The sequence below is a fragment of the Callorhinchus milii genome, unplaced genomic scaffold (assembly GCF_018977255.1).
Source record: "Callorhinchus milii isolate IMCB2004 unplaced genomic scaffold, IMCB_Cmil_1.0 Scaffold273, whole genome shotgun sequence".
Classification (NCBI taxonomy): Eukaryota; Metazoa; Chordata; class Chondrichthyes; order Chimaeriformes; family Callorhinchidae; genus Callorhinchus; species Callorhinchus milii.
This window is the reverse complement of record NW_024705014.1, coordinates 1-25,567: the sequence shown is the minus strand read 5'-3', so window position 1 is coordinate 25,567 and position 25,567 is coordinate 1. Positions and strand designations below refer to the sequence as shown.

Here is a 25,567-nt window from a genome sequence, read left to right as displayed (position 1 = left end):
CCTGAACCCCAGTATATAGTCCTGAAACCCAGTACACAACACAGCCCTGAACCCCAGTATATAGTCCTGAAACCCAGTACGCAACACAGCCCTGAACCCCAGAACACAGCACAATGCTGAACTCCAGTACACACAACCCTGAATCCCAGTACACACAATCCTGAACCCCATTACACACAGCCCCGAACCCAATTACACAGCCTTAAAGCCCAGTAGGCAACATAGCTCTGAACCCCAGTACACAAAGTCCTGAACCTCAGTACACAGCCCTGAAGTCCAGTAGACAACACAGCTCTGAACCCCATTACAAATCCCTGAACCCCAGTACACAACACAGCCCTTAACCTCAGTAAACAACACAGCCCTGAACCCCAGTACACAAAACAGTCCTGAACCATAACACAGCAATGAACCCCAGTACACAACACAGCCCTCAACCCCATTACACAGCCCTGAACCCCAGTACACAACACAGCCCTCAACCCCAGTACACAACACAACCCTGAACCCCATCACACACAGAGCTGAGCCGCATTACAGACAGTCCTGAATGCCAGTACACAACACAGCCCTAAACCCCAGTAGACATAGCCCTGAGCCCCATTACACACAGCCCTGAACCCCAGTACATACAGCCCTGAAACACAATACACAACAAAGCCGTGAATCCCAGCACACACAGCCCTGAAACTACATTACACTCAGCCCTGAACCCCATTACACAACCTGGAAGCCCAGTACACAACACAGCCCTGAAGCCCAGTACACACAGCCCTGAAAACAGTACACAACACAGCCCTGAACTCCAGTAAACAACACAGCACTAAACTCCAGTCGACATAGCCCTCGGCCCTATTACACACAGCGCTGAACCCTAGTACACAACACAGTCCTGAACCCCAGTACACAACACCGCACTGAACCTCAGTACACAACACAGCCTTCAACCCTAGTACACAACACAGTTCTGAACCCCGCACACACAGCCCTGAGCCCCAGCATACACTGCTCTGAACCCCATTACACACAGCCCTGCATCCCAATACACAACATAGCCGTGAAACCCATTACATACAGCCCTGAACCCCAGTACGCAACCCAGCCTTGAACCCCAATAAACAACACAGCCCTGAACCCAGGAAACAACACAGCCCTGAAACCCAATTACACACAGCCTGAAGCCCAGTACACAACACAGTCCTCAACCCCAGTAAACAACACAGCGCTGAACCCCAGTAAACAACACAGCCCTCAACCTCAGTGCACAACACAGCCCTGAACCCCAGTCCACAACACAGCCCTGAACCCCAGTACACAACAGAGCAATGAACTCCATTACACGACAGAGCCCTGAAAATCCATGACGCACAGCCTGAACGCCAGTACACAACACAGCCCTGAACACCAGGACACAACACAGTCCTTAACCCCAGTACACAACACAGCCCTGAACCTCAGTACGCAACACAAACCTGAACTCCAGTGCACAACACAGCCCTAAATCCCAGTAAACAACACAGCCCTGAACCTCAGACACAATACAGCCCTGAACCCCAGGACACAACACAGCCCTGAACCCCAGTATACAACACAGCCCTGAACCCCAGACACAATACAGCCCTGAACCCCAGCACCCAACAAAGCCCTGAACCCCAGTATACAACACAGCCCTGAATCCCAGTACACAACTCAGCTCTGAACCCCAGTACACAACATAGCCCTGAACCCCAGGACACAACACAGCCCTGAACCCCAGTACACAACACAGCCCTGAACCCCAGGACACAACACAGCCCTGAACCCCAGACACAATACAGCCCTGAACCCCAGCACCCAACAAAGCCCTGAACCCCAGTACACAATAAAGCCCTGAACCCCAGTATACAACACAGCCCTGAACCCCAGTACAGAACACAATCCTGAACACCTGTACACAACACAGCCCTGAATCCCAGACACAACACAGCCCTGAACCCCAGCACCCAACAAAGCCCTGAACCCCAGTATACAACACAGCCCTGAACCCCAGACACAACACAGCCCTGAACCCCAGCATCCAACAAAGCCCTGAACCCCAGTATACAACACAGCCCTGAACCCCAGACACAACACAGCCCTGAACCCCAGCATCCAACAAAGCCCTGAACCCCAGTATACAACACAGCCCTGAACCCCAGACACAATACAGCCCTGAAACCCAATTACACACAACCTGAACCCCAGTTCACAACACAGCCCTGAACCCCAGTACACAACACAGCCCTGAACCCCAGCATCCAACAAAGCCCTGAACCCCAGTATACAACACAGCCCTGAACCCCAGACACAATACAGCCCTGAAACCCAATTACACACAACCTGAACCCCAGAACACAACACAGCCCTGAACCCCAGTATATAGTCCTGAAACCCAGTACACAACACAGCCCTGAACCCCAGTATATAGTCCTGAAACCCAGTACACAACACAGCCCTGAACCCCAGTATATAGTCCTGAAACCCAGTACACAACACAGCCCTGAACCCCAGTATATAGTCCTGAAACCCAGTACGCAACACAGCCCTGAACCCCAGAACACAGCACAATGCTGAACTCCAGTACACACAACCCTGAATCCCAGTACACACAATCCTGAACCCCATTACACACAGCCCCGAACCCAATTACACAGCCTTAAAGCCCAGTAGGCAACATAGCTCTGAACCCCAGTACACAAAGTCCTGAACCTCAGTACACAGCCCTGAAGTCCAGTAGACAACACAGCTCTGAACCCCATTACAAATCCCTGAACCCCAGTACACAACACAGCCCTTAACCTCAGTAAACAACACAGCCCTGAACCCCAGTACACAAAACAGTCCTGAACCATAACACAGCAATGAACCCCAGTACACAACACAGCCCTCAACCCCATTACACAGCCCTGAACCCCAGTACACAACACAGCCCTCAACCCCAGTACACAACACAACCCTGAACCCCATCACACACAGAGCTGAGCCGCATTACAGACAGTCCTGAATGCCAGTACACAACACAGCCCTAAACCCCAGTAGACATAGCCCTGAGCCCCATTACACACAGCCCTGAACCCCAGTACATACAGCCCTGAAACACAATACACAACAAAGCCGTGAATCCCAGCACACACAGCCCTGAAACTACATTACACTCAGCCCTGAACCCCATTACACAACCTGGAAGCCCAGTACACAACACAGCCCTGAAGCCCAGTACACACAGCCCTGAAAACAGTACACAACACAGCCCTGAACTCCAGTAAACAACACAGCACTAAACTCCAGTCGACATAGCCCTCGGCCCTATTACACACAGCGCTGAACCCTAGTACACAACACAGTCCTGAACCCCAGTACACAACACCGCACTGAACCTCAGTACACAACACAGCCTTCAACCCTAGTACACAACACAGTTCTGAACCCCGCACACACAGCCCTGAGCCCCAGCATACACTGCTCTGAACCCCATTACACACAGCCCTGCATCCCAATACACAACATAGCCGTGAAACCCATTACATACAGCCCTGAACCCCAGTACGCAACCCAGCCTTGAACCCCAATAAACAACACAGCCCTGAACCCAGGAAACAACACAGCCCTGAAACCCAATTACACACAGCCTGAAGCCCAGTACACAACACAGTCCTCAACCCCAGTAAACAACACAGCGCTGAACCCCAGTAAACAACACAGCCCTCAACCTCAGTGCACAACACAGCCCTGAACCCCAGTCCACAACACAGCCCTGAACCCCAGTACACAACAGAGCAATGAACTCCATTACACGACAGAGCCCTGAAAATCCATGACGCACAGCCTGAACGCCAGTACACAACACAGCCCTGAACACCAGGACACAACACAGTCCTTAACCCCAGTACACAACACAGCCCTGAACCTCAGTACGCAACACAAACCTGAACTCCAGTGCACAACACAGCCCTAAATCCCAGTAAACAACACAGCCCTGAACCTCAGACACAATACAGCCCTGAACCCCAGGACACAACACAGCCCTGAACCCCAGTATACAACACAGCCCTGAACCCCAGACACAATACAGCCCTGAACCCCAGCACCCAACAAAGCCCTGAACCCCAGACACAATACAGCCCTGAACCCCAGCACCCAACAAAGCCCTGAACCCCAGTATACAACACAGCCCTGAATCCCAGTACACAACTCAGCTCTGAACCCCAGTACACAACATAGCCCTGAACCCCAGGACACAACACAGCCCTGAACCCCAGTACACAACACAGCCCTGAACCCCAGGACACAACACAGCCCTGAACCCCAGACACAATACAGCCCTGAACCCCAGCACCCAACAAAGCCCTGAACCCCAGTACACAATAAAGCCCTGAACCCCAGTATACAACACAGCCCTGAACCCCAGTACAGAACACAATCCTGAACACCTGTACACAACACAGCCCTGAATCCCAGACACAACACAGCCCTGAACCCCAGCACCCAACAAAGCCCTGAACCCCAGTATACAACACAGCCCTGAACCCCAGACACAACACAGCCCTGAACCCCAGCACCCAACAAAGCCCTGAACCCCAGTATACAACACAGCCCTGAACCCCAGACACAACACAGCCCTGAACCCCAGCATCCAACAAAGCCCTGAACCCCAGTATACAACACAGCCCTGAACCCCAGACACAATACAGCCCTGAAACCCAATTACACACAACCTGAACCCCAGTTCACAACACAGCCCTGAACCCCAGTACACAACACAGCCCTGAACCCCAGCATCCAACAAAGCCCTGAACCCCAGTATACAACACAGCCCTGAACCCCAGACACAATACAGCCCTGAAACCCAATTACACACAACCTGAACCCCAGAACACAACACAGCCCTGAACCCCAGTATATAGTCCTGAAACCCAGTACACAACACAGCCCTGAACCCCAGTATATAGTCCTGAAACCCAGTACACAACACAGCCCTGAACCCCAGTATATAGTCCTGAAACCCAGTACACAACACAGCCCTGAACCCCAGTATATAGTCCTGAAACCCAGTACGCAACACAGCCCTGAACCCCAGAACACAGCACAATGCTGAACTCCAGTACACACAACCCTGAATCCCAGTACACACAATCCTGAACCCCATTACACACAGCCCCGAACCCAATTACACAGCCTTAAAGCCCAGTAGGCAACATAGCTCTGAACCCCAGTACACAAAGTCCTGAACCTCAGTACACAGCCCTGAAGTCCAGTAGACAACACAGCTCTGAACCCCATTACAAATCCCTGAACCCCAGTACACAACACAGCCCTTAACCTCAGTAAACAACACAGCCCTGAACCCCAGTACACAAAACAGTCCTGAACCATAACACAGCAATGAACCCCAGTACACAACACAGCCCTCAACCCCATTACACAGCCCTGAACCCCAGTACACAACACAGCCCTCAACCCCAGTACACAACACAACCCTGAACCCCATCACACACAGAGCTGAGCCGCATTACAGACAGTCCTGAATGCCAGTACACAACACAGCCCTAAACCCAGTAGACATAGCCCTGAGCCCCATTACACACAGCCCTGAACCCCAGTACATACAGCCCTGAAACACAATACACAACAAAGCCGTGAATCCCAGCACACACAGCCCTGAAACTACATTACACTCAGCCCTGAACCCCATTACACAACCTGGAAGCCCAGTACACAACACAGCCCTGAAGCCCAGTACACACAGCCCTGAAAACAGTACACAACACAGCCCTGAACTCCAGTAAACAACACAGCACTAAACTCCAGTCGACATAGCCCTCGGCCCTATTACACACAGCGCTGAACCCTAGTACACAACACAGTCCTGAACCCCAGTACACAACACCGCACTGAACCTCAGTACACAACACAGCCTTCAACCCTAGTACACAACACAGTTCTGAACCCCGCACACACAGCCCTGAGCCCCAGCATACACTGCTCTGAACCCCATTACACACAGCCCTGCATCCCAATACACAACACAGCCGTGAAACCCATTACATACAGCCCTGAACCCCAGTACGCAACCCAGCCTTGAACCCCAATAAACAACACAGCCCTGAACCCAGGAAACAACACAGCCCTGAAACCCAATTACACACAGCCTGAAGCCCAGTACACAACACAGTCCTCAACCCCAGTAAACAACACAGCGCTGAACCCCAGTAAACAACACAGCCCTCAACCTCAGTGCACAACACAGCCCTGAACCCCAGTCCACAACACAGCCCTGAACCCCAGTACACAACAGAGCAATGAACTCCATTACACGACAGAGCCCTGAAAATCCATGACGCACAGCCTGAACGCCAGTACACAACACAGCCCTGAACACCAGGACACAACACAGTCCTTAACCCCAGTACACAACACAGCCCTGAACCTCAGTACGCAACACAAACCTGAACTCCAGTGCACAACACAGCCCTAAATCCCAGTAAACAACACAGCCCTGAACCTCAGACACAATACAGCCCTGAACCCCAGGACACAACACAGCCCTGAACCCCAGTATACAACACAGCCCTGAACCCCAGACACAATACAGCCCTGAACCCAGCACCCAACAAAGCCCTGAACCCAGACACAATACAGCCCTGAACCCCAGCACCCAACAAGCCCTGAACCCCAGACACAATACAGCCCTGAACCCCAGCACCCAACAAAGCCCTGAACCCCAGACACAATACAGCCCTGAACCCCAGCACCCAACAAAGCCCTGAACCCCAGACACAATACAGCCCTGAACCCCAGCACCCAACAAGCCCTGAACCCCAGTATACAACACAGCCCTGAATCCCAGTACACAACTCAGCTCTGAACCCCAGTACACAACATAGCCCTGAACCCAGGACACAACACAGCCCTGAACCCCAGTACACAACACAGCCCTGAACCCCAGGACACAACACAGCCCTGAACCCCAGACACAATACAGCCCTGAACCCAGCACCCAACAAATCCCTGAACCCCAGTACACAATAAAGCCCTGAACCCCAGTATACAACACAGCCCTGAACCCCAGTACAGAACACAATCCTGAACACCTGTACACAACACAGCCCTGAATCCCAGACACAACACAGCCCTGAACCCCAGCACCCAACAAAGCCCTGAACCCCAGTATACAACACAGCCCTGAACCCCAGACACAATACAGCCCTGAAACCCAATTACACACAACCTGAACCCCAGTTCACAACACAGCCCTGAACCCCAGTACACAATAAAGCCCTGAACCCCAGTATACAACACAGCCCTGAACCCCAGTACAGAACACAACCCTGAACACCTGTACACAACACAGTCCTGAACCCCAGTACACAACACAGCCCTGAATCCCATTACACAACTCAGCCCTGAAGCCCCCGTACGCAAAACAGCCCTGAACCTCAGTACGCAACACAGCCCTGAATCCCAGTTAGCAACACAGCCCTGAACCCCAGTACGCAACAAAGCCCTGAACCCCAGTAAGCAACACAGCCCTGAACCCCAGCACACAACACAGCCCTGAACCGCAGTATACAACACAGCCCTGAACCGGAACCCACAACACAGTCCTGAACTCCAGTCCACAACACAGCCCTGAACCCCAGTACACAACAGAGCAATGAACCCCAATACACAACAGAGCCCTGAAACCCCGTTACGCACAGCCTGAACGCCAGTACATAACACAGCCCTGAATTCCAGGAGACAAAATAGTCCTTAAACCCAGTACACAACACAGTCCTCAACCCCAGTAAACAACACAGCGCAGAACCCCAGTAAACAACACAGCCCTCAACCCCAGTGCACAACACAGCCCTGAACCCCAGTCCACAACACAGCCCTGAACCCCAGTCCACAACACAGCCCTGAACCCCAGTCCACAACACAGCCCTGAACCCCAGTCCACAACAGAGCAATGAACTCCATTACACGACAGAGCCCTGAAAATCCACAACACAAACCTGAACCCCAGTACACAACACAACCCTGAACCTCAGTACGCAACACAAACCTGAACTCCAGTACACAACACAGCCCTGAATCCCAGTACACAACACAGCCCTGAATCCCAGTACACAACACAGTGCTGAATCCCAGTACACAACACAGCCCTGAACCCCTGACACAATATAGCCCTGAACCCCAGACACAATACAGCCCTGAACCCCTGTACACAACACAGCGCTGAACCCCAGTGCACAACACAGCCCTGAACCTCAGTGCACAACACAACCCTCAACCACAGCACAACACTGAACCGCAGTACACAACACAACCCTGAACCGCAACACACAACACAGCCCTGAACCCCAGTCCACAACACAGCCCTGAACCCCAGTACACAACAGAGCAATGAACTCCATTACACGACAGAGCCCTGAAAATCCATGACGCACAGCCTGAACGCCAGTACACAACACAGCCCTGAACACCAGGACACAACACAGTCCTTAACCCCAGTACACAACACAGCCCTGAACCTCAGTACGCAACACAAACCTGAACTCCTGTGCACAACACAGCCCTAAATCCCAGTAAACAACACAGCCCTGAACCTCAGACACAATACAGCCCTGAACCCCAGGACACAACACAGCCCTGAACCCCAGTATACAACACAGCCCTGAACCCCAGACACAATACAGCCCTGAACCCCAGCACCCAACAAAGCCCTGAACCCCAGACACAATACAGCCCTGAACCCCAGCACCCAACAAAGCCCTGAACCCCAGTATACAACACAGCCCTGAATCCCAGTACACAACTCAGCTCTGAACCCCAGTACACAACATAGCCCTGAACCCCAGGAAACAACACAGCCCTGAACCCCAGTACACAACCCTGAAAACCTGTACACAACACAGCGCTGAACCCCAGTGCACAACACAGCCATAAACCCCAGTGTACAACAAAGCCCTGAACCCCAGGACACAACACAACCCTGAACCCCTGTACACAACACAGCGCTGAACCCCAGTGCACAACACAGCCATGAACCCCAGTACACAACACAACCCTGAACCCCTGTACACAACACAGCGCTGAACCCCAGTGCACAACACAGCCCTGAACCCCAGTACACAACACAACCCTGAACAACTGTACACAACACAGTCCTGAACCCCAGTACACAACACAGCCCTGAATCCCATTACACAACACAGCCCTGAACCCCAGTACACAACACAACCCTGAACAACTGTGCACAACACAGTGCTGAATCCCAGTACACAACACAGCCCTGAACCTCAGACACAATACAGCCCTGAACCCCAGCACCCAACAAAGCCCTGAACCCCAGTACACAACACAGCCCTGAACCCCAGTACACAACCCTGAAAACCTGTACACAACACAGCGCTGAACTCCAGTGCACAACACAGCCATAAACCCCAGTATACAAAAAAGCCCTGACCCCAGTACACAACACAACCCTGAACCCCTGTACACAACACAGCGCTGAACCCCAGTGCACAACACAGCCCTGAACCTCAGTGCACAACACAACCCTCAACCACAGCACAACACTGAACCGCAGTACACAACACAACCCTGAACCGCAACACACAACACAGCCCTGAACCCCAGTCCACAACACAGCCCTGAACCCCAGTACACAACAGAGCAATGAACTCCATTACACGACAGAGCCCTGAAAATCCATGACGCACAGCCTGAACGCCAGTACACAACACAGCCCTGAACACCAGGACACAACACAGTCCTTAACCCCAGTACACAACACAGCCCTGAACCTCAGTACCCAACACAAACCTGAACTCCAGTGCACAACACAGCCCTAAATCCCAGTAAACAACACAGCCCTGAACCTCAGACACAATACAGCCCTGAACCCCAGCACCCAACAAAGCCCTGAACCCCAGTAGACAACACAGCCCTGAACCCCAGTACACAACCCTGAAAACCTGTACACAACACAGCGCTGAACCCCAGTGCACAACACAGCCATAAACCCCAGTGTACAACAAAGCCCTGACCCCCAGGACACAACACAACCCTGAACCCCTGTACACAACACATCGCTGAACCCCAGTGCACAACACAGCCCTGAACCCCAGTACACAACACAACCCTGAACAACTGTACACAACACAGTCCTGAACCCCAGTACACAACACAGCCCTGAATCCCATTACACAACACAGCCCTGAACCCCAGTACACAACACAACCCTGAACAACTGTGCACAACACAGTGCTGAATCCCAGTACACAACACAGCCCTGAACCCCAGACACAATACAGCCCTGAACCCCAGGACCCAACAAAGCCCTGAACCCCAGTACACAACACAGCCCTGAACCCCAGTACACAACCCTGAAAACCTGTACACAACACAGCGCTGAACTCCATTGCACAACACAGCCATAAACCCCAGTATACAAAAAAGCCCTGACCCCCAGTACACAACACAACCCTGAACCCCTGTACACAACACAGCGCTGAACCCCAGTGCACAACACAGCCCTGAACCTCAGTGCACAACACAACCCTCAACCACAGCACAACACTGAACCGCAGTACACAACACAACCCTGAACCGCAACACACAACACAGCCCTGAACCCCAGTCCACAACACAGCCCTGAACCCCAGTACACAACAGAGCAATGAACTCCATTACACGACAGAGCCCTGAAAATCCATGACGCACAGCCTGAACGCCAGTACACAACACAGCCCTGAACACCAGGACACAACACAGTCCTTAACCCCAGTACACAACACAGCCCTGAACCCCAGTACACAACACAACCCTGAACCTCAGTACCCAACACAAACCTGAACCCCAGTACACAACACAGCCCTGAACCTCAGTACGCAACACAAACCTGAACTCCAGTGCACAACACAGCCCTAAATCCCAGTAAACAACACAGCCCTGAACCTCAGACACAATACAGCCCTGAACCCCAGCACCCAACAAAGCCCTGAACCCCAGTATACAACACAGCCCTGAACCCCAGTACACAACCCTGAACACCTGTACACAACACAGCGCTGAACCCCAGTGCACAACACAGCCATAAACCCCAGTGCACAACAAAGCCCTGACCCCCAGGACACAACACAACCCTGAACCCCTGTACACAACACAGGGCTGAATCCCATTACACAACACAGGGCTGAATCCCATTACACAACACAGCCCTGAACAACTGTGCACAACACAGTCCTGAACCTCAGTACACAACACAGCCCTGAATCCCATTACACAACACAGCCCTGAACCCCAGTACACAACACAACCCTGAACAACTGTGCACAACACAGTGCTGAATCCCAGTACACAACACAGCCCTGAACCCCAGACACAATACAGCCCTGAACCCAGCACCCAACAAAGCCCTGAACCCCAGTACACAACACAGCCCTGAACCCCAGTACACAACCCTGAAAACCTGTACACAACACAGCGCTGAACTCCAGTGCACAACACAGCCATAAACCCCAGTATACAAAAAAGCCCTGACCCCCAGTACACAACACAACCTGAACCCCTGTACACAACACAGCGCTGAACCCCAGTGCACAACACAGCCCTGAACCTCAGTGCACAACACAACCCTCAACCACAGCACAACACTGAACCGCAGTACACAACACAACCCTGAACCGCAACACACAACACAGCCCTGAACCCCAGTCCACAACACAGCCCTGAACCCCAGTACACAACAGAGCAATGAACTCCATTACATGACAGAGCCCTGAAAATCCATGACGCACAGCCTGAACGCCAGTACACAACACAGCCCTGAACACCAGGACACAACACAGTCCTTAACCCCAGTACACAACACAACCCTGAACCTCAGTACCCAACACAAACCTGAACCCCAGTACACAACACAGCCCTGAACCTCGGTACGCAACACAAACCTGAACTCCAGTGCACAACACAGCCCTAAATCCCAGTAAACAACACAGCCCTGAACCTCAGACACAATACAGCCCTGAACCCCAGCACCCAACAAAGCCCTGAACCCCAGTATACAACACAGCCCTGAACCCCAGTACACAACCCTGAACACCTGTACACAACACAGCGCTGAACCCCAGTGCACAACACAGCCATAAACCCCAGTGTACAACAAAGCCCTGACCCCCAGGACACAACACAACCCTGAACCCCTGTACACAACACAGGGCTGAATCCCATTACACAACACAGCCCTGAACCCCAGTACACAACACAGCCCTGAACAACTGTGCACAACACAGTCCTGAACCTCAGTCAGCAACACAGCCCTGAATCGCAGTTAGCAACACAGCCCTGAACCCCAGTAAGCAACACAGCCCTGAAGCCCAGTACACAACACAACCCTGAACACCTGTACACAACACAGTGCTGAACCCCAGTGCACAACACAGCCCAGTACACAACAAAGCCCTGAACCTCAGTATACAACACAGCCCTGAACCCGAGTACACAACACAATCCTGAACACCTCTACACAACACAGCGCTGAACCTCAGTGCACAACACAACCCTCAACCACAGCACAACACTGAACCGCAGCACACAACACAACCCTGAACCGCAACACACAACACAGCCCTGAACCTCAGTACCCAACACAAACCTGAACCCCAGTACCCAACACAGCCCTGAACCTCAGTACGCAACACAGCCCTGAACCGCAGTACGCAACACAGCCCTGAACCTCAGTACGCAACACAGCCCTGAATCCCAGTTAGCAACACAGCCCTGAACCCAAGTACGCAACACAGCCCTGAACCCCAGAAAGCAACACAACCCTGAACACCAGTACACAACACAGCACTGAACACCTCTGCACAACACAGCCCTCAACCCAAGTAAACAACACAGCCATGAACCCCAGTATACAACACAGCCCTGAACAACTGTACACAACACAGCGTTGAACCTCAGTGTACAACACAGCCCTGAAACCCACTACGCAGCAAAGCCCTGAACCCCAGTATGCAACACAGCACTGAACCCCAGAACAAAACACAACCCTGACCATCTGTACACAACAAAGCGCTGAACCCCAGTGCACAACACAGTCATGAACCCCAGTACAGAACTCAGCCCTGAACCCCAGTACACAACACAGCACTGAAACACAGGTACACACAGCCTGAACCCCAGGACACAACACAGCCCTGAACTCCAGCACACAACACAGCCCTGAACCTCAGTATGCAACAGAGCCCTGAACCCCAGTACGCAACACAGCCCTGAACCTCAGTATGCAACAAAGCCGTGAATCCCAGTACGCAACAAAGCCCTGAACCCCAGCACACAACACAGCCCTGAACCCCAGCACACAACACAGCCCAGGACCTCAGTACACAACACAGCCCTGAACCTCAGGACACAACATAGTCCTTAACCCCAGTACACAACATAGCCATGAACCTCAGTACGCAACACAAACCTGAACCCCAGTACACAACACAGCCCTGAACCTCAGTACGCAACACAGCCCTGAACTCCAGTACACAACACAGCCCTGAACTCCAGTACACAACATAGCCATGAACCTCAGTACGCAACACAGCCCTGAACTCCAGTACGCAACACAGCCCTGAACTCCAGTACACAACACAACCCTGAACATCTGTACATAACAAAGCGCTGAACCCCAGTGCACAACACAGTCATGAACCCCAGTACAGAACTCAGCCCTGAACCCCAGGACACAACACAGCCCTGAACTCCAGTACACAACACAGCCCTGAATCCCAGTACCCAACACAGCCCTGAACCTCAGTACGCAACACAACCCTGAACACCAGTACACAACACAACCCTGAACAACTGTACACAACACAGCGTTGAAACCCAGTACGCAGCAAAGCCCTGAACCCCAGTATGCAACACAGCACTGAACCCCAGTACACAACAAAGCGCTGAACCCCAGTGCACAACACAGTCATGAACCCCAGTACAGAACTCTGTACAGCACAACCCTGAATCGGAACACACAACACAGTCCTGAACCCCAGTACACAACACAGCCCTGAACCCCAGACACAACAGAGCAATGAACCCCATTACACAACAGATCCCTGAAACCCCGTTACGCACAGCCTGAACGCCAGTACACAACACAGCCCTGAACCCCAGGACACAACACAGCCCTGAACCCCAGTACACAACACAGCCCTGAACTCCATTACACAACACACCCCTGAATCCCATTACACAACACAGCCCTGAACCCCATTACACAACACAGCCCTGAACCCCATTACACAACACAGCCCTGAACCCCATTACACAACACAGCACTGAACCTTAGTACACAAAACTTTCCTGAACCCCAGTACATACAGCCCTAAACACCAGTACACACAGCCCTGAATCCCGTACACAACACAGCCCTGAACCCCAGTACACAACCCTGTATCCTTAAAGTGGACATTATACACCACCTCTACATTTACCACAAAAGGACCCAAATTGCAGACCAAAGGGATAGTCTTAGCCATGGCGAGACAGGTTCAGGAAAAGACTCTTCATGTAAGCGATTGGGTTGTATTCTTGCAGGTAGCTGGGAAGCAAGAGTCTTTGTGTGCATTTAAAGATTTGCCATGATGTAATACAATAACAGAGCCAGCTCGATGGCCTCTGCCTGTTTCCATCAGGTGATTCTGACTGACTGTGAAACGCAGGTTACAAGGACTCAGAACCATTCGCCTCTGTGCACAGCTGCTGCTTGGAAAGGCTGATAGCCGGCCTGGCCACCCTTACATTGAAGGATACAGATTGCATTGCAGCACTGTAGGTGATGCCTCACATCCTACCTCTCCGACCTCGCCTATTGCAACCTCCCACTCCTCACTCGGCATCCAATCCCACCCGTGTGCAGCGCTTGCTTAGTTGGCCACTGTATAAATGCACAGTTCAACTGCGGATCTGTATGCTTTTAATAATAATAATAGTCCTTGCATTTGATATAGCACATTATCACATTGTTGAGATGTCTCAAAACGCTTCATGGAATATACTGTAAAGTGAATTGACTGTACATTTTTGGGCAAAACGAGGCAGAAAATTGTGCACAGCTGTTTCCCACAAACAGTTGTGGTTTGAGTGACTGAAATCTTTTTTTTGAGGGATTATTACCCTGGGAAAGCGATCTGCCAATCGACTTGCAACCAGGTTCCTACTTATAGTTAGGTAAACTGAGGCATGTAGAACAAAGAAACTTCCCTAAGTTTTCGCCTGGCCCGGAATTCGAACCCGGGACCTTTCGTTTGCGAGATGAGCATGCTAATCATGAGGCTACCAGACTCCATACCTGTACTGCATCACTGTGCACAACAGCAGGCTCCACGTGGATCTGCTCCAGAGCTGGAGGAATGAAAGAATCCCAGGCCTCCTCAGGTCAAAGAGCAGCAATGGTTTTAGCAGATAAACACAGGGCAATCCTTCATGCACAACACAACTTTCCTCTGACACACACCCAGCAGCGCACCTAAAGCATTAACCTAGATAACGAGCTCATTTATTTTAGGTCAGACCCGTGTCTGACACATGTGGAAACCCATCACCATGTTCAAAAGTATCCAAACCAAACTGAGAATTTCAAGTATCCCATCTACTGAGGTTCCCGTTTGTGCCTGTTCACATGGACAATAAAGATCCTGTGACACTACATGAAAAAAAGAGAAGGGAGTTTTTCTCTTCCGTTGTCCTGGCCAGCCATCCCTCAAATAAAATCGCTCATTCTTTTCATGGCTCTTTTGGAGGGACAATGCTGTGCGCAAATTGGCTGTCATATTCACTCAGAACATACACATACACACTATACTGTGTGTCACTGTACTGTCCAAACTTCAGATGAGATGTTAAACAGAGGTCCCATCTGCCTGCTCAGGTGGACTATTCAAAAAAAGGAGGTTTCTCTCTCCCGTTGCCTGGCCAACAAACCCTCAAAGTAAAATTGGTCACTGACTCTGTGCCTCTTTGTGGGATATTGCTGTGCACAACTGGCTGCTGTGTTTCGCACACAAAAAAATCACTGCACTTTACAGTATAATTATTATATCATATCCTATAAATGGCGTACATCTGTGGAACTCTCTGGATACTGTTAAGCATGGCGATGGGATTCCACATATGTCAAGACACCTCACTGGGGGGGAGGGGAAGAGGAGAGAGATGGGGGTTGGGGGGTTTGGGTTGAGGTAAAAATGTCTACTGTTCACTGAGTAAAAGCATCTGAGCTGAGCCATCCTGGGAGCTTTGAAATGCTTCAACGACGTGATAAAGCACTGTACCCAATGCAAGTATTATTACTATTTACAGTAAATCCAGTGAAGCACCACAGGACATTCTCCTGATGAGAAAGCCACTATATCAAATGTGAACATTATTATTATCTATCACTTTAAGGTCTCCACCTTCAGTGCATATTTAATATTTAACATGTAATACATATGTATGTCATTAGATATAGAATGTATGTTTACATATGTAAAAAAAAACAGCTTTGTTCTCTGCGTTGCACAAACCTAAATGTGTAAGCTTCTGCCAAGATACTCAAGGTTGTGGTTAGGATAACTTGGCAGTAACTCAGCAGACTTTGGGATTGCTCACTTACAGCTCAGCTGGCTCTGAATTACAAGATCCAGCAATGGACCTTAACCCTTTACAGTGCCCACCTCAGCCTTGCACCAGCTGCCTGCACTGGGGATATTCCCCTGCTGGGGCGCTTCTGGGATGGCTCAACTCGGATGCTTTTACTCAGTGAACAGTAGAGATCTTTTACCTCAACCTAAACCCCACCCGTCTTTCTCCTTCCCCACGCCCCACCAGATGCCTGACACACGCAGAATCCCATCGTCATGCTTAACAGTATCCAGAGAGTTCCACAGATGTTCGCAACCTATGCATGGAAATATGGGGAACTGTTTTATTTTACCCACATGGTCTTTACCCATGGCTCAGTTGGTAGCACTTTAACCTCTGAGTCAGAGGGTCCTAGATTCAAGCCACACTCAGGACATGAACTCACATAGTCTAGGCTGACACTCTGATGCAGTGCTGAGGGAGTTCTGCATTGTCTAAGGTGCTGTCCTTCCAATGAGATGTTAAACTAAGGTCCCGTCTGCCGGTTCAAGTGGACGTTAAAGATCCCGCAGGGCTATTCGAAAAGAGAAGCGAGTTTCTCCCGGTGTCCTGGCCAACAATCCCCCAAATAAAAAAAATGGTCAACCATTTCACGGCTGTGGGACATTGCTGTGTGCAAATTGGCTGCTGTGTTCATCCAGAAATCAGCCACAGCACTTGTATCCTGTGAAGCACTTTGAGACACCTTGATGAGATGATAAGGCTCTATATCAAATGCAAGGCTTGCTATGATTAAAACACTGAGATGATGAGGTCCCACAAGGTCGCTCAGGTTGGTGGGCTATCTGCGATTGCTCCGGTGATGCAGATATCAAGTATCTCCCCGAGAGGTCTTTGCATGTAGAGTCGCTCCAGGTGTCTTCCCAACAAGACATCTGGACCAACTCTACATACAAAGACCTCTCAGGGAGATACTTTGTATCTGCATCACCGGAGCAATCACAGATAGCCCACCGGCTAATACAGTAAACCTCAAGTAAGTCATATCAGATGGGACCACACATTTAATATAACTTGTGCAAAGTATGAGTTATGTGTAACATAAATAACAGGATATTCAATGGGACTTGAGCAGATTTATGACTTAGGCAATGATACAGTTTATACAGATCTGACATGTGCAGGTTTTACTGTACTCACAACACTTTAGTCTATAATGACCCAAGAATTTACTGTGCACAGGTTCACCTACAAAACATACAAATCCCCACGAGGCACTCTGAGAGGTTCTGACCTTTTAAGCACTAGATCAAATGCAAGGATTATTTATTTTGTCAATTTGCACACAGCAATGTCCCACCCACAAACAGTCACAAAGTGAATGATCAATTTTATTTGGGGGATTGTCGACACCTCTCTTTTCAAATAATTGCCTTGAACAGGAAGCTGGGACCTCGATTTAACATCTCAGCAGTAGGACAGCACTTCAATAATGCAGCAGCCCTTCCCCCCCCGGCACTGTATTAGAGTTCAACTAGACTGTACGAGTTCAAAGTCTTGATGTCAAGGCTTGAACCCAGTTTACCTAGCAGTAAGTAGGAATTTGGTTGTTAGTCGACTGGTGGATTAACAAATTTTTTTAAGGGATTATTACCCTAAAAAATAATACCCTAAAAAATAAAAAAATACCCTAAAAAATAAAAAATAAAAAATAATCCCCTAAAAAAAATTCGTTAAAAATTAATAATAAATTGGTTTTCAATCCATGACTGCTTGTGGGACACTGCTGTGCGCAACTGGCTCCCACATTTCATCCACAAAATATACAGTCAATTTATTTTACAGTATATTCTGTGAAGCACTTTGAGACAGGACATCTCAATGATGTGATAAGGCACTATATCAATTGCAAGGATTATCATTAATGTTAAACCGAAATCCCTGTCTGTGCCTGTTTAGGTGGACGTTAAAGATTTTACTGTGCTATTTGAAAAGAGAAGGGAGTTTCTTTTGGTGCCTTGGCAGCAATCCTAAAATTTGGTCACTTACTTCATGGCTGTTTGTGGGGCATTGTCCTGTGCAAATCTGGCTGCAACATTCACCTACAAAATACACAGCCACTAACTAAACTTTACAGTGATTCCTGTGAAGCACTTTGCTAATGGAAAAAGTGTTACATCAAATAATGTGAACCATGACAAATTGCATTACTAATTATTATCATCATTATGAAAACGGCGATAGCAATGGCAAGCTAAACGATTTTACCCGGTTAGATTCCAGCAGTACCCCAACGCACACTCGGGGGTCTCCAAGCCTTGGTTCCTGCCTGGGCCTAATACTTTCCAGAATTAGCTAAGCAGGATGTGCCCCTCCAGGGAGAGAGTGCGCATTCCATTCCAACAACCTGTCTCTGGGATTTCCATGTGCAGGTGGGATGTAGGGAATTCTCAGTTTGGTTGGGTTCTGCATGTGTCAGACACCGCGCTGACCAAAACAATTATGAAGGCTGCACAATTGCAGTACTCCAACTGTACCACTGGATGTCGCTAGTGAGCTACACAAATGCTACAATAACAAGAGCATTGGAGGTGCCCTCAGCCTCCACTCAATACAAAGCCATTCACATCTGCTGCAGTGTGAAAGGGCCGCCAATCCCTCCAGTCCATCCTCCTCTCCCGCTCCCCCACTGTACAGCTTCTGACCTCTCGCGAGGTCGGTAGATTGGCATTTGAGCTCTGACCTCCAAGTGAATTTGTTCTCTCCTCACCGGACCGGACCGGACCGGACCAAAAAAGGGAAAAACTTCCATTGGGGATACTTCTCAGGTTATCAACTGCATCGCAGTTCGCACATCCCGAACATCACTTTTACTTAATCTCCTAACACTCAGCAGAGCGATACATACACATGTAGACACTCGCATGCACAGCACTCAGAGGCACACACACACACACACACACACAGAAAACACAAACACGCTCACAATCCCTTGTGCACAACACAGACACAGGTGTGCATGCACAGCGCACACATGATCACAGAGACACACTCACACACAGCACAGACACACGCATGTACACAGTTCAGAGACGTGCACACACGCCAGCACAGCACACAAGAAATGCAGATGGTTGCGCACAGCATAGATACATGCACACTCACAGCACAGAGACATACACACACATACAGTACACAGACACACACAGTTCAGACACACACGTGCACACTCACAGCACAGAGACATACACACACATACAGTACACAGACACACACAGTTCAGACACACACGTGCACGCGTACAGCACACAGACACACCCACAGCACACAGACACACCCACAGCACACAGACACACCCACAGCACACAGACACACTCACAGCACACAGAAACGCACATATATGCACACAAACACAGCACAGAGAGTCACCCCAAAACATCACAAACTGTTGAGACACCCGCGGCAGAGAGAGACCCATCCACACACACACACAAACACTCGTACATGTCTGCATGTCCCATCATTCTGTCGGCAACCTCTTTCTGTACAATAATTGGATCATTTGAATAGTCATGAGAAAATAAAATATCTGTTTTCATATTAGTTGAGTGGAATTGAGAGAAGAGCGAGGAAGAGGAAACAAAAATCACAGCCACTCTACGATGCTTTCTCTCTCTCTCTCAACAATGGGCTGAGAAAGTCTTGGCACACGGGCACCTTCCGGTTCACATTCCTAAAATGTAATCTTCCAAACTCTCACACGCTCTCCCCCCTCCCCACGCGCACCCAATCTACCTTTCCCCTTCCCGCACCATATACGCTCTACACCAGACCCCCCCCACACACATATACAATTATAAGATATACTATCCCCCTACATGATAAAATACCACCTGCCCTCCCCACAGAGATATAGAATTATAAAATATACCACCCTCCTACACACAATTATAAAATATATACATATACAGACACAATATATTATGCCCACAAACACAAGATTTTTATTTATCTATAAATCCACGCACAATATACATTATACCCACACACATCTAATATATATAAAAAACAATAAACACACATAGTAGTTTACCCCACATCTATTTATATATAAAAACACAATATACAGTATACCCCACACAATTTATATATAACAATGCAGATATTCAGATTACCCAGACACACACATACATTTATATATAAAAATACACAATATATAGATACCCCACACAATCTATTTATATATAAACACACAATACACAGTACATCCCCCACACATATATCTATATATACAAGCACACACTACATTCAGTTTATCCAGACGCACACATACATCTGTTTAGATATAAAGAAGCACAATATACAGTAAAACCACACACATTTATTTATAGAATCACACACACACACAATATACAGCATACCTACACACTAACACAACCTACCTATACATAAACACACAATTTACAGTATACCACACCAATCTATTTATATATAAAAACGCACACCATATTCAATTCGCCCCCAGCACACCCCCGTGTATTTTTATATAAAAACATAATACACAGACCGCGTGCATGCACATAACTACATAAAAGCACACAATATACAGTACACCCCACATCTATGTCTATACGAAAACACACAGAAGATACAATACCCGTCACACACACACATCGTATTTATATATATATCACACAATATACAGCACACACTACAACACACGTGTATTTTTGACCAGATCATACACATGTTGCAGAGAAATCACTGCTCTGTGTTCTCCAGCCCCGGCCCTGTGCTGCTGGAGCCCCGCACTGCCTCTCAGCACAGCTCAGCACAGCACAGCTCAGCACAGCAGCGTCCATTGCAGCACAGGGACAGATGGCTTTGTGGAGGGGTCAGGGAGCCATTATTCAGAGAGAGAAATCCCTGTGGCTGGTGCTGGATCCTCGCTCACACACTTCATCTGTCTCTCATGCAACTAATATTGCCTTTCCCTTTCTTTATTTTTCTCTTTTTTGCAACAGCAAATTGAACAGTGCAACGAATACCTCCGTCTTGTTCACTTCACTCAGATTATGTGGAGCGGATCAGAGAGAGAGTCACTGTTTAACGTAAATGTGACTTTTCTCTCCCAACTCTGGATACAGCCACTGGCGACATTTCCTGCAAATTTAGGACGGGGAAAAAACTGGGAGATCTGTGTTGCAGCTGTGATTACTGTAGCAAAGTCCTGCTCACAAACTTTGATCAGATTTCACTCTCTCACCCAACCCCCCTCTCCTCTCCTCTCCTCTCCTCTCCTCACTCGCTCACAAGGTTTAGCTACACACAGAGATGTATAATAAATACCTGAACGGATCCTGCTTTGTATCGCCACCATCGCTCTCTCGTGTTCCCAGGCTGACTGTTTCAGCAGTTTCTCTGAATCTCAGCAAACCCCCACCCCATTCACACCCCTTTCCCTTTCTCTCTCCTCAATCCGAGAGTCCACCCCCTTGAGGGGCCCCAAGAGACACAGTCAGAGCATCAATAGAGCCACAGGGAAGGGGGAGAGAAAGCGAGGGATCAGCAGGAGGAGAAAAAGAGACACAAAAAACCCCAGAGCTTGTGAAATACTAGAGAGAGAAAGGGAGAGAGAGAGAGAGAGAGATAGTGAGTGGATACTCAATTGATTTGAGTATCAGATTTGATATCCCAGAGTATCCCACAAAGCATCAGATTTGGATAAACACTGGCACCAGTTTTAGTTAACAGGCCATTTTGTTATTTTTGGTGGATTTCTAAATCATTTTTATACAAAAAATATATGCACATTATAGGTCCCAAACACATTTTAAAAAATGTACCCAGCCACCAGAGAGAGAGAGAGAGAGGATTCCCAACCACACAACGTTCCTGCTCTCTGGAGTGGAGGAAAGAGAGAGAGACCAGGGTTTGATGGGAACAAACGCCTGTGTGTAAAGATTCCTTGCTCAATTTGCAACACATCTTAACCGACCATCTTTAAGAGATCCCACATGTGTAACCCAGAGCACCTAAAAGATTTGCACTAGATGCAAAACTAGGGAGACCTCTGTAATAATAATAATCTTTGCATTTGATATAGTGCCTTATCACGGCTTCAAGATGTCTCAAAGAGCTTCACAGAATATACTGTGGGTGAAACGCAGCAGCCAATTGCACACAGCAGTGTCCCACAAACTGTTTAGTCATGGATTGAGTAACCAAATTACAATTTTTTAAAAAAAGGGATTACTACCCCCAGAAAGTGATCTGCCAATCGAATAATAAAAGCATTCCTACTTACTACTCAGTAAACAGGGGAGTGGAGTAAGGAAACTTGTCTAAGGTGGGCGAAAGAAAAGAGTTCTAGAGTAGAGTTTTGTAAAGTAAAACCAGTAGAAAAAAATATAGAGACAGAAAAAAACTCACACATCACACACACATACATACACACGAATCACTGAATTTAAATCGATTTATTTTGAATAAAAGGAGTGAATGGGACTGGGTCTGGGATGCTTGCGGACAGGCTGGCTAGCATTTGCACAGATGGCCTATCCAAACACAAATGTGAAGGGGATTCGCATAACTGACCTCCCAAAGCTGTCTCACGGGGCAACCGAGTTAATCGAGGCCTGACGGTATTCTGCAAGACAAACTGGAAGAGCAGCTAAACAGGGAGTCTTGGAATTTTTTGCTTTGAAGAGATTAACATGCACACACATTCTGTGTGTGTGTCTCTCTCTCTCCCTTTTCTCCTTCCTGCCCTTGTCCAGTGTAGTTTCTCAACCCTTTTTTCCTTTTACTAAATAATATAATAATAATGATCCTTCAATTTGATATAGCACCTTATCATGTCATTGACACCTCAAAGCACTTCACAGAATATATAGTAACTTGGATTGTGTGGGCAAAAAGCGTGTGAATTTTGTGGGCAAGACGCAGCAGCTAATTGTGCACACCAGTGTCCCACAAACAGTGGTGAATTGAGCGACTTTTTTTGAGCAATTATTACCCCTGGAAAGTGATCCACCTATTGACTAACAACGGGGTTCTTACTTGTTGCTAGGTAAACAGGTGTGTGGAGTAAGGAAACTTGCCTAAGATTTTGTCCTGGCCGGGCATCAAACTCAGTTCCTTTCGCTTGTGAGCCGAGTGCTCTAACCACTACGCTACAGGACTTCAGGGGACTGGCTGCCTCGGTTTATTCCTTAAACCGTGGCGAAGGGGGTCGATACGGAAAGGAGCCTCAATTGGTCTAGCTTCAATCTAAAGCGATGTGTAAGAGCATGTGTGAAACACAGCAACTGGTCCTTGCTGTTGGAAAATTAACCCTTACATTTTTGATGCGCAAACTCCCTGCTTGTCAGCCAACCCAACTAGATCCACCACAGGCTGCGGATCATCTAGAACTCTGCAGCCCGTGCCCTCTCCTGCATCAGGCTCTGCAGCCTTATCACCCCAATCCTCGCCCAGCTCCACTGGCTCCCCATCACTCACAGGGTATAGTTGAAGACCTAGTCCTCACATTCAAAGCCCTCCACGGCCTCGCTCCTCCCTACCTCTGTGACCTCCTAACCCCTCTCCCTCCGCTCAGCGGGCTCTGGCCTACTTCACTTCCCCCTTTGCCCGCCCCACTATTGGTGGGCGGGCCTTCAGCCTCTCTGCCCCCTCCCTCTGAAACTCCATCCTACAGTCCCTCCACCTCGACCCCTCCCTTACCTCCTTCAAGACCCATCTCAAGACCCTCCTCTTCGACCATGCCTACGGTCAACCCTCCCCTCCCCCCCTCCTGATCCCAACCACCAGCTCGGGTGCAGATCCCTGACTTTCCAGTCCTTGGGACATCCTCCTGACGTGAAAGGTGCTATACAAATGAACTTTGTTGTTGTTGTTGAATCAGCGCCTTTTCACCTCGTTGAGACTTCTCAAAGCTTCATCAAGATTTTACTCTGAAGTGTAGTGACTCTGAATTTTGTAGGTAAATGAGGCAGGCAGGTGATTTATGCACAGCGATGTTCCCCACGTGAAGCGAGTGACTAATTTTGTTGGGGAGGAGAGCATTTGAAGAGGTAGGACTTGACCAAAATAATATAATAATAATCCTTACATTTGATATTGCGCCTTTTCATTTCTTCGAGACGTCTCAAAATGCTTTACAGAATATACTGTAAAGTGCATTGACTGTGTATTTTGTGGCCAAAACGCGGCAGCCAATATTGCACAGCAGTGTCCTACAAACAGTCATAGATTGAACGACCAAATTATTATTTTTTTAAAGGGATTATTACCCCAGGAAAAGCAATCTGCCAATCGACTGACAACCGGGTTCCTACTTACTGCTAGGTAAACAGAGGCATGTTGTGTAAGGAACCTTGGGTAAACATTTTACCCTGCCCCGGGTCCTCTCACTTGCGAGGCGAGTGCTCTGACCACTATACTACAGGAATCCACATGCACACTAACCACACACAAGCCCACATATGTTCACACCAACCACAAATGGTTGCACATATGTACACACTGGCCATACACACTCCGAATCGCACACACATTCACACACGCGGATTGCACATACAACAATAACTTGCCTGTATATAGCGCCCTTCATGCGGGGTAGCGGGGTCCCCTTCATGGGGAGACCAGCGAGGAGAGCATTAGAAGAGTCCAGCCGAGAAGTGACAAAAGGGTGAACGAGGGTTTCAGCTGCATCGGTTGTGAGGTACGGATAGAGGAGGGCAATGTGACCAGGGTGGGAAAAAAATGGTCCTGGTCAGGGAACGGTTGTGTGGGAGAAAGGAAACCTGGGGATCGAACCTGACACCTAAGTTGTGCATGGGTTTGGAAAGTCTGAGATTGGGGAGTTCAGACTCGCAGGAGGGAAGATGTTGACAGGAGCCAGAGTATGGCTTCATCTTGCCAACATTCAGCTGCAGGA

General features: G+C 49.0%; 1 protein-coding gene across 1 annotated transcript in view; it reads right to left on the bottom strand.

The window, feature by feature from the left end:
• Positions 1 to 22,078, bottom strand: part of LOC121851978 (activin receptor type-2B-like) — a 46,933-nt gene extending 24,855 nt beyond the window's left edge. The window contains exon 1 of the mRNA XM_042346054.1: positions 21,976 to 22,078. Coding sequence (XP_042201988.1) covers positions 21,976 to 22,006 — 31 coding nt within the window. The 5' untranslated portion in view covers positions 22,007 to 22,078. The remainder of the gene's footprint in view (positions 1 to 21,975) is intronic.
• Positions 22,079 to 25,567: the final 3,489 nt, after the last annotated feature.